This window comes from Saccopteryx leptura, chromosome 4 (assembly GCF_036850995.1).
Source record: "Saccopteryx leptura isolate mSacLep1 chromosome 4, mSacLep1_pri_phased_curated, whole genome shotgun sequence".
Classification (NCBI taxonomy): domain Eukaryota; kingdom Metazoa; phylum Chordata; class Mammalia; order Chiroptera; family Emballonuridae; genus Saccopteryx; species Saccopteryx leptura.
The window spans coordinates 187096239-187111822 of record NC_089506.1 but is presented as its reverse complement, the minus strand read 5'-3'; the positions used below and the strand labels follow the sequence as shown (position 1 = coordinate 187111822).

At 55.8% G+C, this 15584-nt stretch overlaps 2 protein-coding genes across 3 annotated transcripts in view; one reads left to right on the top strand and one right to left on the bottom strand.

Moving 5' to 3' along the window:
* The window catches only part of ZNF394 (zinc finger protein 394), a 481244-nt gene that overhangs the window by 132896 nt on the left and 332764 nt on the right, over positions 1–15584 (top strand). The gene's annotated exons all lie outside the window — the stretch shown is intronic.
* ARPC1B (actin related protein 2/3 complex subunit 1B) lies at positions 233–14701 on the bottom strand. 2 transcript variants are annotated; one of them, XM_066382150.1, is made up of 10 exons: positions 14359–14701; positions 7343–7419; positions 6468–6572; positions 5797–6019; positions 4971–5078; positions 3731–3937; positions 3571–3646; positions 2181–2386; positions 853–943; positions 233–548 (listed from the first exon to the last, which is right to left on the bottom strand). In XM_066382150.1, the coding sequence occupies exons 2-10, from the start codon at positions 7404–7406 to the stop codon at positions 510–512; spliced, it is 1119 nt and encodes a 372-aa protein (XP_066238247.1). In that variant the 5' UTR covers positions 7407–7419; positions 14359–14701; the 3' UTR covers positions 233–509. The 2 variants fall into 2 exon arrangements, with proteins under 2 accessions (XP_066238247.1, XP_066238248.1); XM_066382151.1 differs by lacking the exon at positions 14359–14701 and adding an exon at positions 13546–13697.

The following is a 15584-nucleotide window of genomic DNA, read 5'->3' as shown; positions in this document are numbered from 1 at the left end:
AATACTGAAGAGTAATATTAAATTTACATTAAAGCCCAGAGTCAGCCTGAAATGTGCAACTACTTGTCTATCTGACTACTGAATGAGTGACAGGAAAGACACCTAGTCCTGGCAGCCCCTAGGCTGGGCTGCAGTGGGAAGGAACCATTTGGGGGAAGGCTCTTGGGCTTAAGGATCAATTTTGGGGGCAAGCAAAAACAAACTGTCCATGCAAAAACCTTTCAGACACAGGTAAGCATGTCTATAATGGTATTTTTATTACGTCCATCTTCTAAAGCAGTTCATGACCAGCAGAGTGCTTTGAGGACATTATTTTACAATAAATGGAAGTATTTGTTTAAGAAAAAGGCACATGTTCCTTCAAATAGGTGTAAAAAAAAAGCTTCCTACTCCCACCCTCCCCTGTGGGGACCCAAATTGGTACCCTAGAAACATTTAGCAAAGCAAGCCTTAGCTTCCCTGACCCCCTCCCCCAGCAGCTGGGATGAGGCCAACATTCTCCTCACAGGTCATTTGATCTTGAGGTCCTTCAAGGTCGATTCCAAGCTCTGGAAGGAGATGAGCAGAACAGGCTGGTTCTTAGCTGTCCTGAAGACATCCTACCTGTAGGGGACCAGATCCACACCCACCCCAGCCAGGCAGAGGACAGAAAGTTTGGCCTTTGAATCCCAGCCCGAAAAGGGAGGTGCCCCAGAGCATACCACGGCCCAGGTGTGTAACGGCCGTCTCTCATCCCCACCTCATTTCAACGAGTGCCTTTCTCTGGCAGGAATGAAGGATGGGGCATCTAGGGTAGCTGCTAGGGAGAACAGGGCGAGGTCTGGTGGGAGGCTGGGGTGGGGCAAGCCTCACCTTCACATCCCAGATGCTCATGCCACCATCCATGCCGGTAGTGCAGAACTGTGAGCACTTGGCCTTGCCCCCACTGAGCACTGAGATTTGGCTGCAAAGAGGATGAGGGCTTTGTAGACTCAAAACCACCCTGCCCTCCACAAGCTGCTGGGGGGCGCTGATTTCAGTGAGAATGCTGGGGTGTGCGCTGCAGGGACACCCTGATAGGCAGGCTGTGCAGGATCAAGTCTGCTACAGCAGCAACCTTGCAAGGTGCAAAGGCCAGCCCAGGCAGCTGGAACAGGACACAAAGGCCTGGGAGGGCATGAAGGACACATCTGGAGGATAGATATAGTGACAGCGGGGTGGCAGAATTGGAAAAAAGCAAAGGATGGGGCTGGCGGTAGTTCTGAAGAGCTCTGAAAGCCAGGCAAAGGTGTTTGGTCTGAAGACAACCAACACTGGACTCTGCAACCACAGGTTTTAATGGACTCCGTCAGAAAGTCTTGCCACAATTCTTTCTCCATTTGCCACAGGGTGGACAGCTGTGACTGGCAGGATTTGGAAGTTTTGAAGGGTCTTTTCTCTCATCTCACCCTAGTTCCTTGGAGGCTGTAGCCAGATCCTTAGTTCTGCCACCAGTTCACCAGTTTCTAGCACTAGATCCCTTTCAGCTATGCCCCCCCATAGGAAGCCGACTGGTCACTGCCTGGCTACCCTAGAGAACCATGAGCCCCACCCCTACGATGGTCCCTACACAACCACATCCTAGAAATGCAGAGACAGGCTGACTGCTCTGCCCCCACCTGGGGCTTTTATGCAACCTAAAGAGAGGGATCTGCTGCCTGACCAGGTGGTGGCACAGTGGATAGAGCGTTGGACTGGGATGCAGAGGACACAGGTTCAAGACCCCGAGGTTGCCAGCTTGAGCACGGGCTCATCTGGTTTGAGCAAAGCTCACCAGCTTGGACCCAAGGTCGCTGGCTTGAGCAAGGGGTTACTCGGTCTGCTGAAGGCCCATGGTCAATGCCCATATGAGAAAGCAATCAATGAACTAAGGTGTCGCAACAAAAAACTGATGATTGATGCTTCTCATGTCTCTCCGTTCCTGTCTGTCCCTATCTATCCCTCTCTCTGACTCTCTGTCTCTGTAAAAAAAAAAAAAAAGAGATGGATCTGCTGCTCCCTAAATCAGGACTCACATCATCCATGCTACCGGGATAAGTCCAAATCGGCCACACTGTTCTCAGGTCCACCCCATCCAGGCCCCATCCTGCCCCTGGGGCCCGCCCCCACCTACCCCCTTAATTGTGCAGGGAATCCAGGCCCCGCCCCAGGTCCGCGCTCACCTGACGCTGTTCTTGTGCAGCGAGTCCAGGCCTGCCCCGCCAGCCACGCCGCCCTCGGAGCTCGCCTTCTTGTCAAGGTTCTGGAAGCGCTCGCGGGCTGTCAAGCCGCGCTGCGAGCTTTGCTTAGGCACGTCCAGCCGTCCACCAAAGCTCAGCGTCCCCGCGGCACCGTTGTAGGTAAAAAGAACTGGGAAGCAGTCGTGGCCCTGTGTTGGGGCGGGAGTGCTGTTAGAGGCCGAGGGCAGGTGCAACGCCCTCATTTTTTCCCACGGGAAACTGAGGTTGGAGGCAAGGCCTGCCACCATGAGTCTGACAGCCCCAGAGGCTGGATGCGGGACATGGGTAGAGGAGCTACGGGGAAGCTGATGCTAGCTTGTGGACACAGCCAGGCCAACCCCAGGTGAAGGGACCAGATGCTGGGGGTGAGCATACAGGGGTGGCTCCTACCCCACCAAGGCCAGCGTCTAGATGAGAAAGCTCGTCTGGGACTCCTCTGGAGCCCAGGGGCCTTCTGTCTTAACCAGCAGGTTACACGGGCTCTGGGAGAGACCCCACAGCTGAAGCTTCTCTCGGCCAAGCAGGATCCCTCTGGGACCCCCATTATGTTTGCTGCGGGTGACAGGGACTTGACAGATAGGTAGGCAGAAAGACGAAGGGAGAGCAGTAGTGTCTTTCTAGACACATGATAGAACTGCACGCCCCCACACACCCACTCTAAGTTAGGTGTGGCCCTATCATTTTTACTGGCCAATAAAATAAGCAGAGATGTTAGTTAGGATCCATCCAGGACATGATCTCCACTTCCCCTTCTCCCTCATGGCTGTTGGGGGAGCATGTTGGTGACAAAGCTCCCATCTACACTGAGCAGAGCCCTTCTCACACACCTGCACGGGCTGTATAAAGTGAGCAATCAGTAAATATTTACTATGTTAAGCTCCTGCTTTGGGGGATTTTTTTTTGTGTATTACTGCAGCATAACACAAACTTATCAATACAGATATACGGATGAAAGGAAGGATGGATGGAAGGATGGAAGGATGGAAGGATGGATGGGTGGATGGGTGGATGGGTGATGGATGGAAGGAAAGATGGATGGATGGATGGATGGATGGATGGAAGGAAAGATGGATGGATGGATGGATGGAAGGAAAGATGGATGGATGGATGGATGGATGGAAAGATGGATGGATGGATGGATGGATGGATGGATGGAAGGAAGGAAGGAAGGAAGGGCAGATGGAAGGAAGGAAGAAAAGGATGGGAGAAAGGGTAGAAGGAGGGGAAAGGGGGAAGGAAGGGAAGAGAAGGAGAGAACAAGTGGATTTAACTGTCCATCACTGGGAGCCCTGCTCTAATGGGCTACTGCTTCCCTCCTTCCCCCCTTCCTTACCGCAGCCACCAGACTGTTTTCTGTGATGAAGGTCAGGGCCAGCAGTGGCAGTGTTTCAGAGGCCAGAGTCGCAACTCTAAGTGAGAGAGAGATGTCAGCCACACCAGCCCCCTCCTGCTCTCTGCCTTTGTTATCCTCCTCTTGGGTGGCCGGTACTCACGCCATCTTCTTGTCAGCATCAGCCAGGCACACGGTGCTGTCATGGCTGACCCAGGCCATGCGGCTGCCACTGGCTGAAAAGCAGACACCGTGCACCCAGCCGCAGCTACTGCTGGACTCGAACATCAGCTCCCCAAAGGGCATTTTGGATCCCCATGGGGTGGGTGCCGGTCGTTCCTCCACCTCCTTTATGTAGGCCGAGAAGATCCTGCAGATAAAAAAGGACTTAAGATAATGAGGTCTGAGGTTTGAGAAGGGGCCCTAACAAGAGACTCCCCTTCTCAAACCAGAGCAACTGGCTAGGAGCTTATGGGACCAGAGCTAGCTTTTTATGACTTGCATCTTCACACAGTTAACTCTAGGCCTCAGTGGCCTCTTTGTGCATGGAGTGGGGCCAGGAGGTTTACCAGCTCAGAGTCCTATGAACTCCCAGGGCCCTTGGGGTCCTTAACACAGGACTGATCATCCATTGGTGACATGCCACCAGGGGGTGTCCTGGTTCCCATCATGCTGGCACTACTCCACAGCCAGTCCCTAGGATTCCCTATTTCCCTTTTACTCTGCACCTTGAACTAATCCTGTCCCTTGTCCTGCCAGCTCTACCCTGGACACCACTGCTCTCTCACATATTAATCTTCTTCTCTACAACCCAGGGGCAGCATGGGGTCACCTGAGAGATTCGAGTGCCAACCCACCAACAGAGAGCCTCCTTAGGAAGGGTCCCAAGTGGAGACTCAGAGACCCAGTCCATCTGCCTGGAGCTGGGACTGGAGGTCTTGGGAGACTCAGAGCTGCCCAACCCAGGAATAAAGAACAGCCTGTGGCTACTGGAGACTCTACATTCCAGGACTTAAGATAATGAGGCAGGTTTGTCTTTATCCCAACTTATCAGTCATTTATACCTTAGTGTGAAAAAGTACCCACTCATTTTCCTTCCAGCAGAAGCCAGAAAACTAAAGGGGTGGGGTCCCTAATGAAGCAGGAGAGGAAGGTCTAGGAAAGAAACCTTACTGACACTGAGAGATAGGAAGAGGCCAAGACTCCATGAGCTGGAGACAAGACCCAGTGGCGTTCCTTGAAAGAACACGACTTCACAGATGCTTGACTTAGGCTCAGGTCACCCTGCTGACAGTAGGGTTGGTCTATAGCTGGTCTGGAAGGCAGGGTGTGGGGCTCCAAGGATGGGGCTTCCCTCCACCCCCAATACTGTTCCTGCATTAATGTCAGAGCCCTACCCTCACCGGCATTTGAAGTCACAGGAGCCTGCGGCCAGGAGCACGTTGTTGGGGTGCCAGTCCAGGCTGAGGACGGTGGAGCGAATGGGCTTCTTGATGTGCTTGCACACCCACCTGGATACGGCAGTCAGACAGGCAGGGGAAGAGAGGGACACACATGTGGGCAACCCACTGACTTCCGTGCCTGGGGCCTCAGTGCCCTAGGAATGCCAGGTTCCCCCTGGGCCCTGCAGATCACTGACACTAGACTCAGGAGGGAGGGGCTGGGCACTGTCAGCGCATGGGCCTGCCAGGGCCAGGTTCAGACCAGTAATGTGTGGGTACTCTATCCTTGGACGGGTTCAGGGAAGCTGCTAACTGGCCAGAGTGGGATTTGAACTTGGGTGTCCCAGAATTAAGCCTGAGCTCCTGCCCTGCCTCTACCTTCAGGGACCCAGGAGAGAAGATTACGATGTGGCTGGGTACCTTGGACAAGTGACTGCTTCAGGGCCTTACTCTGCTCATCTGTGGAGTATGACAACAACAGATGCCCAGTCCAGGGGGCGGTGGGGAAGTCAATGCCGGTATGTGTGCAGGGCTCAATGTGATGACCACAGAGGCAGCCTGGGGTGGCCTGTGCCCTCGTCACTGAGACAGGGCTGTGGGGGCACCCAGTAGTGCGTAGCGCTCCTCGCCTTACCTACGGGGTCCAGTGAAGACACACTTCCCCAAGATCACATGAGCAGGAGGCCCAACACCCCACCCGGGGCTTTCTGGGACACTATTTTCTACCACTTGTTACTTCGCAGCCCTGGGTACCTCCTCACCACTCAGGCCCCACCCAGGCACCCACCAGTCATTTTCCTGCTCAAAATAGCAGATGGAGATGACACGGGAGCCGCTGCCCACAGCGAACTTGTTCTCGTTGGGGGCCCAGCGCACACAGCGAGCAGCCCGGTTGATCCTCAGGATGACGAGCGTGGGCTTCCACGTGCCGCACTTCAGCGTCCACACGTATGCATTGCGGTCTGTGCCGCAGGTCACAATGCGGTTACTCTCAGGGGCCCAGTCAATGCCTGAGGGGTGAGGAGGGGACACTAGATTGAAGTGAACTAAGCAGAAGTGGCTGACACTAGAGTGTCCGTGTAGGAGGGGCTCAGAGGTCACAATCTGAATGAAAGCTGCTCCAGGGGGTGCTACTAGAGCTTACTGGGGGTGTTATAGCTTCCTCAACTATCACAAGACATGCTGGAAGATCAAGCCAAGAGACAAAAGAAATGGGTTCTTGGTAATGCTGAGCTGCTAGATCAAACCTTTCCTGAAGCCCACAAACTGAGTTTTACAGTAACATGAACCAACATAATCCCTTTATAATTTAAGCCACTTTGAATCAGGGCTGTATTACTTACAACCCAAACTATCCTACCTACTATATCCTATCTTACAGTGAGTGGAGGATGGTCCCGGTTGGCCATGCCAATCCCACCTCCCCTCAGGAGGGTGGTCTCAGCCAGCCTGACCCACCTGTCACCTGCCCATTGTGCTCCTTGAGCTCGTGCACCTTAACCCACTTGGCTCCGCTCTTCTCATAGATGTGCACCTCATGGTTGTTGGGGCAGATGGCGATCTCTGCAGAAAGATGAGCAGGGCTGGGGAGCTGGAGGACGTATGCACACCCAGGATCCATCTCTGCCCCGGCCCTCACGACTCCCCTCCACCAGGAAAGCCCTACACAGAACACCTGGGCAACGCCTGTCTCAGCAAACACAGACTCTGCCTTGGAAGGCCCCCTGAAGTTGCTCAGGCCCTGCTGGGCCCCCCGTAACAATTCCTCAGGGGATGGCCAACCCTCACCTGTACCACATGGACTTCCCTGCAGCAGTCTCATGACCTCTGGGAGCCTCTCCTGGTCCCCCACTACTGCCCTCTGCTCTCAACTCCAGCCTTGGTCTCCCTGCTGTCCCACCTCAGGGCCTCCGCACCCACACCTTTCTCCCTTCCCTTAGGTCTCTGTACAAACGTCACCTCCTTCGAAAGGCCTCCCCCAGCCACCTTTTCTAAACCAGCACCTCTGCTTCCACTGCTCTCCCTTACCTTGTGTTCTTCGTAGATCATCTCAGGACCTGCCACTGCAGGCTGTGTCTTCTGTTCTCAGCCCCGCCCTCCCCCAGCCTGGTGCCCCTGCACCCGACGCCTGATCTGCGCAGGTCCTGCTCTCCCCTCCTCCCTCCCCTCCTCAGTACGCACTCGCCCAGCAGCCCCTGCTTGTCCCGGAGCTGCTCCCTCCTAAACACCTGGGACCGGGGACGAGGAGGAAGCAACAGCCCTCACAGAGCCCACAGTCCAGGGCGCCTGCTGCTGTAACGCCCACCGTGCTCCGTGGGACGGAGGGCACTCACGTGTGCGGTTCTTGTTCCAGGCGTGGCAGCTGATGGGCTCCACCAGGAAGCTGTGGTAGGCCATGACTTCTCAGCTCCTGTGCCCAAGACAGGGAGAACCCAAGTCAGCCCTACCCCTGCCCCAGAGCAGGCCCCAACTGACCTCACAGGAGGGCGGCGGGCGCCACCCTGCCTCCCAGTTCTGGCCTGGTGCCTTCCTTCACTCCTGGGGCCTGTTTGCCTCATCAAATGACAGCTCTTGTGGAATCTCTAGGGCTCCAGGGAACAGACAAAGGATGGGGTGGGGGTTACAGGGCTGTGGGTGAAGCCACTGCCGCAAGTGGGATGTGCTGGGACCCTGATCAGTCAGGCTGTCACCCCTCATGTGCCTGGGTTTTCTCATAGACAGAGCTCCCTCCCAGAACAACAAGGTGAGGATGAAGTGAAACAATTTCAGAAACCGAGAGCAGGGCCCTCCACATCCAGAGCCCTGGTCTTCCCCGTTCTCTGTTCTCGGGGTGAGGAAGGGGTTGGTCTGTAGGTGCCTGTAGGGACGGCACAGGCAGACAGACATCCCATTCTCGTCAAGAAAACCCATTCGCTGCTCCTGTGGCCAGGAGAATGGGCAGGACTGGGCCTGGAGTGGCTGGTGGGGTCTTTGCAGCCCCAGGGTGGCCTGGAGGTGAGGTGAAGGAGGGTCTAGCGCAGTGGTTTTTAACCAGTGGTCTGCAATGAACCTAGTGATTGTAGACTCTATTCATACAACACTGGGGTGGTTAACTCTTTTGCGACTGGCACAAAATTTCTGGCAGACGTTGAAAACCACTGGTCCAGAGGTCAGCTAGGTCCCTGGAGGAGGGGGACCGGGCCCAGCACTGAAGATTTAGGCCTGGCAGCAGCAGCAGCCACCAGACCTCCCACCTGCCCCTCCCGGCCCCCCAGCTCAGCCACTGCACGTTCTCAACCTCCTCCCACTGGGTGAGCACGTGAGCTCGAGCTCGGTAGGGGAACCAGCTGGGCCTGAGGAGGGGTGGGGCCACACCTGGGTGGGAAACCCGGTCTTCCCTTGCCCTCCCCCTCCCCCCCAGCCTGCTGTTTCTGCCCTGGCCTGGCTGACTCCCCCCAGCACTGCCCTCAGGTCACCCCTGCCTCCCGCAGCCTGCTGTTTCTGCCCTGGCCTGGCTGACTCCCCCCAGCACTGCCCTCTCAGGTCACCCCTGCCTCCCCAGCCTGCTGTTTCTGCCCTGGCCTGGCTGACTCCCCCCAGCACTGCCCTCAGGTCACCCCTGCCTCCCGCAGCCTGCTGTTTCTGCCCTGGCCTGGCTGACTCCCCCCAGCACTGCCCTCTCAGGTCACATCTGCCTCCCGCAGCCTGCTGTTTCTGTCCTGGCCTGGCTGACTCCCCCCAGCACTGCCCTCTCAGGTCGCCCCTGCCTCCCGCAGCCTGCTGTTTCTGCCCTGGCCTGGCTGACCCCTCCCAGCACTGCCCTCTCAGGTCACCCCTGCCTCCAGGCAGCCTGCTGTTTCTGCCCTGGCCTGGCTGACTCCTCCCAGCGCTGCCCTCTCAGGTCACCCCTGCCTCCAGGCTGCCTGCTGTTTCTGCCCTGGCCTGGCTGACTCCCCCCAGCGCTGCCCTCTCAGGTCGCCCCTGCCTCCAGCCTGCTGTTTCTGCCCTGGTCTGGCTGACTCCCCCCAGCGCTGCCCTCTCAGGTCGCCCCTGCCTCCCCAGCCTGCTGTTTCTGCCCTGGTCTGGCTGACTCCCCCCAGCGCTGCCCTCTCAGGTCGCCCCTGCCTCCCGCAGCCTGCTGTTTCTGCCCTGGCCTGGCTGACTCCTCCCAGCGCTGCCCTCTCAGGTCTCCCCTGCCTCCAGGCTGTGCCGTAGGCTCCCCGCTGCCTGCTGTTCCTCATGCTCAACGTGCTGCCCTCAGCCATCTCTGCGCTTGAAGCACAGAGAACTCCTGGCCTTCACACATGCTGTTCCCTCTGCAGGGAAAGCTGCTTCCTGGGGATGTGCTTCTTGTGCCTTCAAGGCCAGCTCTGTCCACATTCCACACCCACGTGCCATGCTCCCCACACCACTCAATGTCCACAGCTCTTCTATTTGGCAAAGTCCTAGTCCTCTGTAAAGACCAAAGTGAACATTACTTCCTCAGCAGCACCGGCTCAGGCCACACCTGCTCAGGCGTGTTCAGCCTTACACACACACAAGCACAGCACTCCCCCGCATGCGTGTTCAGCCTTGCGCACACCCAAGCACAGCTTCCCGTGTGTTCAGCCTTGCGCACACACAAGCACAGCTTCCCGTGTGTTCAGCCTTGCGCACACACAAGCACAGCTTCCCGTGTGTTCAGCCTTGCGCACACCCAAGCACAGCACTCCCCCGCATGCGTGTTCAGCCTTGCACACACCCAAGCACAGCACTCCCCCGCATGCGTGTTCAGCCTTGCGCACACCCAAGCACAGCTTCCCGTGTGTTCAGCCTTGCACACACACAAGCACAGCTTCCCGTGTGTTCAGCCTTGCGCACACCCAAGCACAGCTTCCCGTGTGTTCAGCCTTGCACACACACAGGCACACAGTTCCCACAATGGCTGCCTCCCAGCTTCTCTCCTTATAAGGCCTGTCTGTGAAGGGTAAGGCCCCGGAAGTGGCACTGGAGCTCTCAGCCCAGGTCAGCAGGCCTGATAGGGGTTTCCCCCGAACTTCCGGTGCATCTGGACTGGGCCAGTGTTGGCAGCCAGTTTTGCTGGGGCGGGGTGTCATCACTGTCTACACTACAATGTTGACTGAGGAGTGGGACCATCAATATGCTAATTTGCCCACCTGCATTTGCCAAGGTCACTAACAGGGCAGGGGCCTCGCTAAGGACAGAGCCCACTTCCAAATCTCTGAACTCCATGAACTCCAGCTAAGACCAATCGCCCCCCCTCCCAGCCTGGGGTGAGAGTGGGGGTCGCTGGGCCCCAGACTCAGGCTCAGAGCTGGTCAGCAGAGCCCAACTTCCCAGCTCTAACTTTCACAGCTGTGCTGTGTGGCCAGGCATTTCTGCCCCTGCAAGGTCTTGCTAAGTGTCCAGACATGTAAAAGCCTGTCTAGCATGATGTCCCAGAGTTCCAGGCTGTGAAGATGGAGGGGCTGGGTAAACTGAGAAGTGCCCCGCATACTAGCAAGCCTTGTAGCCAAGAGGACTTGGGGAGCCCTGACCCACAGGTTCTGAAGTGGGAGCTGGAGCGCCTGGCAAAGCCGGCCATATGCGCATAGGACAGGCAGGGGAGGGCGGTTCAGGCTACACCTATCAACAGCCACACTTCAGCATGAATTAGACAGAAATACTTCCTCAAAGGGGGTGGGAGGGTACACGGAAGGGAGTGGGAGAGGGGAAGACGCATTTCCCTTTTTCTTAAGTTTTTCATAACTTCTGCCCAGCAACTGAAACCAGCAGGGCCTCTGCAGTGACTCCCAACCCCCACCCACAGATAAGGAAGTGCCAGCCAGAGAGGGGAGGGCTTCTCTAGCTACTGTGGCCTCAGGGCTGCAGCCTCCAAGCTCTGGAATCATTGAAACTTCCCTGTGGTCAGACCCAGGGAAGCAGCCTTCACACTGGGCCACCTGCCTCGGGAACTTTGACTTAATCATTCCCAGGAAAACCTCTGCCCTAGAAAGGTGGGGGAGTGGGCTCACTGCCAGCCCACCTCCTGCTCAGGAAAACGCTGTCAGGGCTGCTTAGCCCAAGTGTGTTGCCTCAGCACTGGCTTCTGGTGCAGACAAAGGCAGGCTCAGGCTGAGGCCTCCGGGACATCCACCCACTTGTCACCTTGGCTTTGTGAGCCAGCACACTGTGGGCCCATTTGACCGTTAAAGACAAAGAGAAAGGAGGGGGCCCTGAAGATGGCGCTGCGACCTGCAGTCCACATCGCTTTGTGCCCCCACATCACCTCTGGAACGGAGTGAGGCTGGAGGAACACGGGCCAAACCCTGACAGACACCCTGCTCTTGCCAGCCTGGACCCAGGATCCGCCTGTGGTCCCAGAAGCACTGCCCCATGTCCACACACAGCGGATGCTCAGTGTGAATGGACCCAGAAGCAGCCACGGCTGGGGTGTAAGGGCAGAGAACAGTGACATGGGGGCCAGGAGGGGGAATGGGTCTCCAGGGTGGGTTTGGGTTTCTATCCAGAGGTTGCCAAAGACACACACTAGGGTACGGATATAAGCCCCATGGGGATAGGGGTATTTTTTTTTTCATTTTTCTATCCCCAGCACCAATTAGAGTAGGTGCTCCATTAAGTATTTCTTGAATGTGATACAATGAATGAATCACATCCTTTCACGGCTGCCTTCAGGGACAGTCTAGAACAGTGGTGGTCAACCTGGTCCCGACCGCCCACTAATGGGCGTTCCAGCTCTCATGGTGGGTGGTAGCGGAGCAACCAAAGTATAAATAAAAAGATTTAACTATAGTAAGTTATTTTATAAAGATTTATTCTGCCAAACTTAGCGAAAATCCGACATAAAGTACTTGGTAAGTAATTATTATATGCTTTAACTTGCTGTAACTCTGCTTTATAAATTTTATAAAGTAAAGTTACTTCCCTACTTTATAAATCACCATTACTGTGAATCTGGTGGGTGGTTAGAAAATTTTATTACTAACAGAGATACCAAAAGTGGGCGGTAGGTATAAAAAGGTTGACTAGTCTAGAGAAAATATGCCATATTACTTCCATGGCACATGGATACAATTTGTAAATATTTACTGAAGAGCATGTGCTCAAATTTTTTTCCTGATGGAGTCAATGATCAGAAAAGCTTGGAAACTTGCAATCTAGAGGGTCCTCTTAGGATTTGGGGAAAACACAGCTCCTCTCTGAAGCGAAGCAAGCCAGATGAAGCCTCAGGCCGCCCTGCGAAGGGTCTCAGGTGTCAGCGCTCCTGCAGTGCTGGGTTCAGATTCCAACTCCATCCATACTGGCTGGAGCCATCTCACATCTCCATCCAGAAAAGGCTGGGGCTGGATAAGGCACCAACTGTTGGTTTTTCCTTACTTTTAGAGATGCTTTTGCCAGCCTTCTCTGAATCCAGACATTTGGCTGTGTTTGAGGCTAACCAGGCAGGAGCTGCCTACAGCAAGGATCTCTGCACTACGGGCACTCAGGGAAGTTCCCACCCAGTCAGAGGCTGTCTGGAAAGAGCTGCCAGTGAGCCATTTTGCAGCATGCTAAGCAATTACTCAACTTCCTGTTGTGTGTGGAGCAGCCCTGGCCACCCCAAACAGACCAGCCAATCCTTCCACCCAACTCTTGAAGTCTTACAAACCAGGCAAAGTTCAAGTCAAGAAACAGAAAAGAAATAATCATAAGGCACTATAAAGCCCCAGTTACAGTAACTCAAAACATAAACCCAAAACACACAAAACTCAGTGCTGGCAGGGCTGTAAAGAGATTCTCATTTGTTAATTTGTTCAGGCTTCCTGAAGAGCAACGTGATAATGCTCAATTCAACAGCTGGGTAGGAACAAACAGAACAGAATAACAGGAGCAGGAAATTAAGATTGTTAACACTGTTGGCATAAATGCATTTTGGTGCTAATAGCCACTGAGTTTTTGTTTTGTTTTTTTTTTTAAAGCAAACATGTTCATAATAACCCTCTTTGTAATGGGGACAGGGTAGGAAAATCCAGATGACTACAGATATGGAAAGGGTACATGTGACATTACCACCAGATTCTATTTATTACAAACACATACATAATAAGCTATCTTTACTTGGCATCTCTAAATGCCCACAATTTCCCAGGACTTTGATATACATTCTATTCTCTTTTATCTAAAGCAAGCCTAAGAGGTTTTTTGGTGTTTGGGTTTTTTATTTTTTTTAACTTTAATTTTGTACAGAAGGAAATTGAGACTCAGACAAAAGTCAAGATTTGCTGATCACACAGTTCTTAAAAGACACAGCAAATTCTGACCCCAAATCTCTGAGGTTAGGTTCACCAGACCAGACACTGATAAATGTGGGCAAGCCTTATAATGATGGCGGCAACAGCAGCACCCATCTTATACTTTGCATCTGGCACATGGGCAAATGCCTTACACATACATTATCATATTTATGCCTGCTGGCTTGAAAGGTCTCCATTTTCCAGATAAGGCAAGTTAAGGCCCAGAGAGGTGAGGGGGCTTGCTAAGGTCATCAGCCAGTGAAGGAAGAAGCTGGCACTCTTACCTAGGTCCCTGAGACTTGACAAACAATGGGTGCTCTTAACCACTGGGTAGGTCTGAGCTCTAGGCAGGAGGAGCCTGGGGACAGCCTGAAGTAACCTGGGGAGAGCCTCCAGCTTTCCTGCTGCTTCACCCTAGTCATCACTGTATTGCTGTCACTGCCCACGGTCCCGGCCCTGCCCGCCGGAGCGGCCTAGCAGGGCGGCTGGCGAAGGAGGGGCCGGTCAGGTCCGCGGGGTCTGGCTCCGCCAGTTAGGGAGCCCTCGAACCTGGCCCGGGGGCAGGGGGCAGGCTAGGGCAGGGGCGCCGGGAGGGGGGCCGGGCCGGGCGGGGACGCCAGCTCATTTCCCCCTGGAGCAACCCGGAAGGCTGGAGGATGGAGGGGAAGTGACTGGGCGTGGGTCCCTCGTCGACCGAAATAACGGGGGACACCGACCGTGGAGCAAAGTCGGGGAGGTGGGAAAGCGGCCGAGCGGGCAGGAGCGGACGCGCGGGCCGGGGACTCGGCCACCCCCAAGACGCCGGGTGCGGGGTGCCCTGCACTGCCCACCCTTGGCCCGGCCCGCCGCCTGCATCGCTCCGTCCCTCGCCCGCCGCCACACCCCTCCATCCCCCGTCCCCTCCACGCCCCCTCGCCCCACAGGCGCCCCTTCACCTCCCGCGCCCCCACATCACCTGGCGGGTCCCTCCTCACCTCCAGGCGGCCCGTCCCCGCACCCCCTCTCACCCCTGCGTCCCCCCAAGCTCCCATTATAGCCAGGCGCCCCTCCCCCGTTACCTACTTCGGGGCCACCAATCGCCCGCCCCGTCCGCTCACCTCTGGGCTCCCGGCCGCGGACTCTGGGCAGTCAACGCGCGGAACCGGCTCAGAGACCCGCAAGCACTTCCTCGTGGGCGGGGGGCGGGGCCTGCAGCCTCGGCGCCGAAGGGATGGGGGCGGGACCCCGGCGGCTGAAGGGAGGTCAAAGGCCCCGCCCAACTCTCTGGGTTTGAGGGCTACACCGACTCAGGGCCCCCAGAAGTTGTCCGCGACCGCCTCTCACCACTTTAGGGATGGAGAAACTGAGGCTCAGAAAGGGGTGCGCAGTCTGAGCAGCAAGCGGGCGGGAACCCGGAGTCTGGCAGTGTGCATGTCCCCCCACCCCACCAAGAGTGAGGCCTGCTCTGGGTTCACACGCTGGTGACCCAGCTACTGAGGAAAGGAAGCTCTGCAGGCCTAGGTCCCCGCCTTGCGGGGTCCGCCCCTTTCTTCACCAGCTGATACCCGCTGGGCGCCAAAAGTGCAGAAGGGCGTCGCCAAGGCAGCCAGTCCCGCCCCCACCCCCGAGTCTCAATGTCCTCCCTACAAAACCCGGGCGCTGGCCCCGGGCAGGAGTGCACACAGCCCCCTGGCTGACTCTGGCTGGCCCAGCACTTTCTTTCAGTGCTGACTTCTTGCACCTCTGTTCCACCAGCCGCCTGAACTTGGGTCCTTGGGCCAGGGATCTTTCCATTTCTATCCTCTTGTCTCACCAAGCCGGGTGGCTTGACGGATGGAGGAGACCCTGGTGAAAACTGCACCCTCTCAGTTTCAACCCCTCTCCCCAGGACTGACTCATTCACACAAAGGCAACCAAGCAGGAGCAGCTTGGGGTGAGGGCAGGGAGGAGCTTCATGGTCTCAGGAGGTCCAGGGCTAGACTACCACGCTTTCAGGAGCTCTCACGGGTGTTATTTATGCCTAGAACACTTTTTTACCCTGTCCCCACGTGACCAACTTCAGTTGATCCTGTAGGCGTGGCTGAGAATCTTTTTGGATCACGCTGACTCTGATCCCCTTCCCATTAGAATTGTCCACTGGACTCCCAACAGGATCCTGTGCTCACAAGTCCCAGTTTCTATTGCACTGATTTCCATCCCTGCAGGATTAAATGTGTCTAAACATGGAGCACTTCCAGTAGCGAGCATAGACTGAGTGTTCAGTAAACTTTAGCTAAGATTTGTAAGATCCTGAGTCTACCTGGCTCTGAGGACACACTGAAGGGCAGTTATTGGGGGCCCCCAT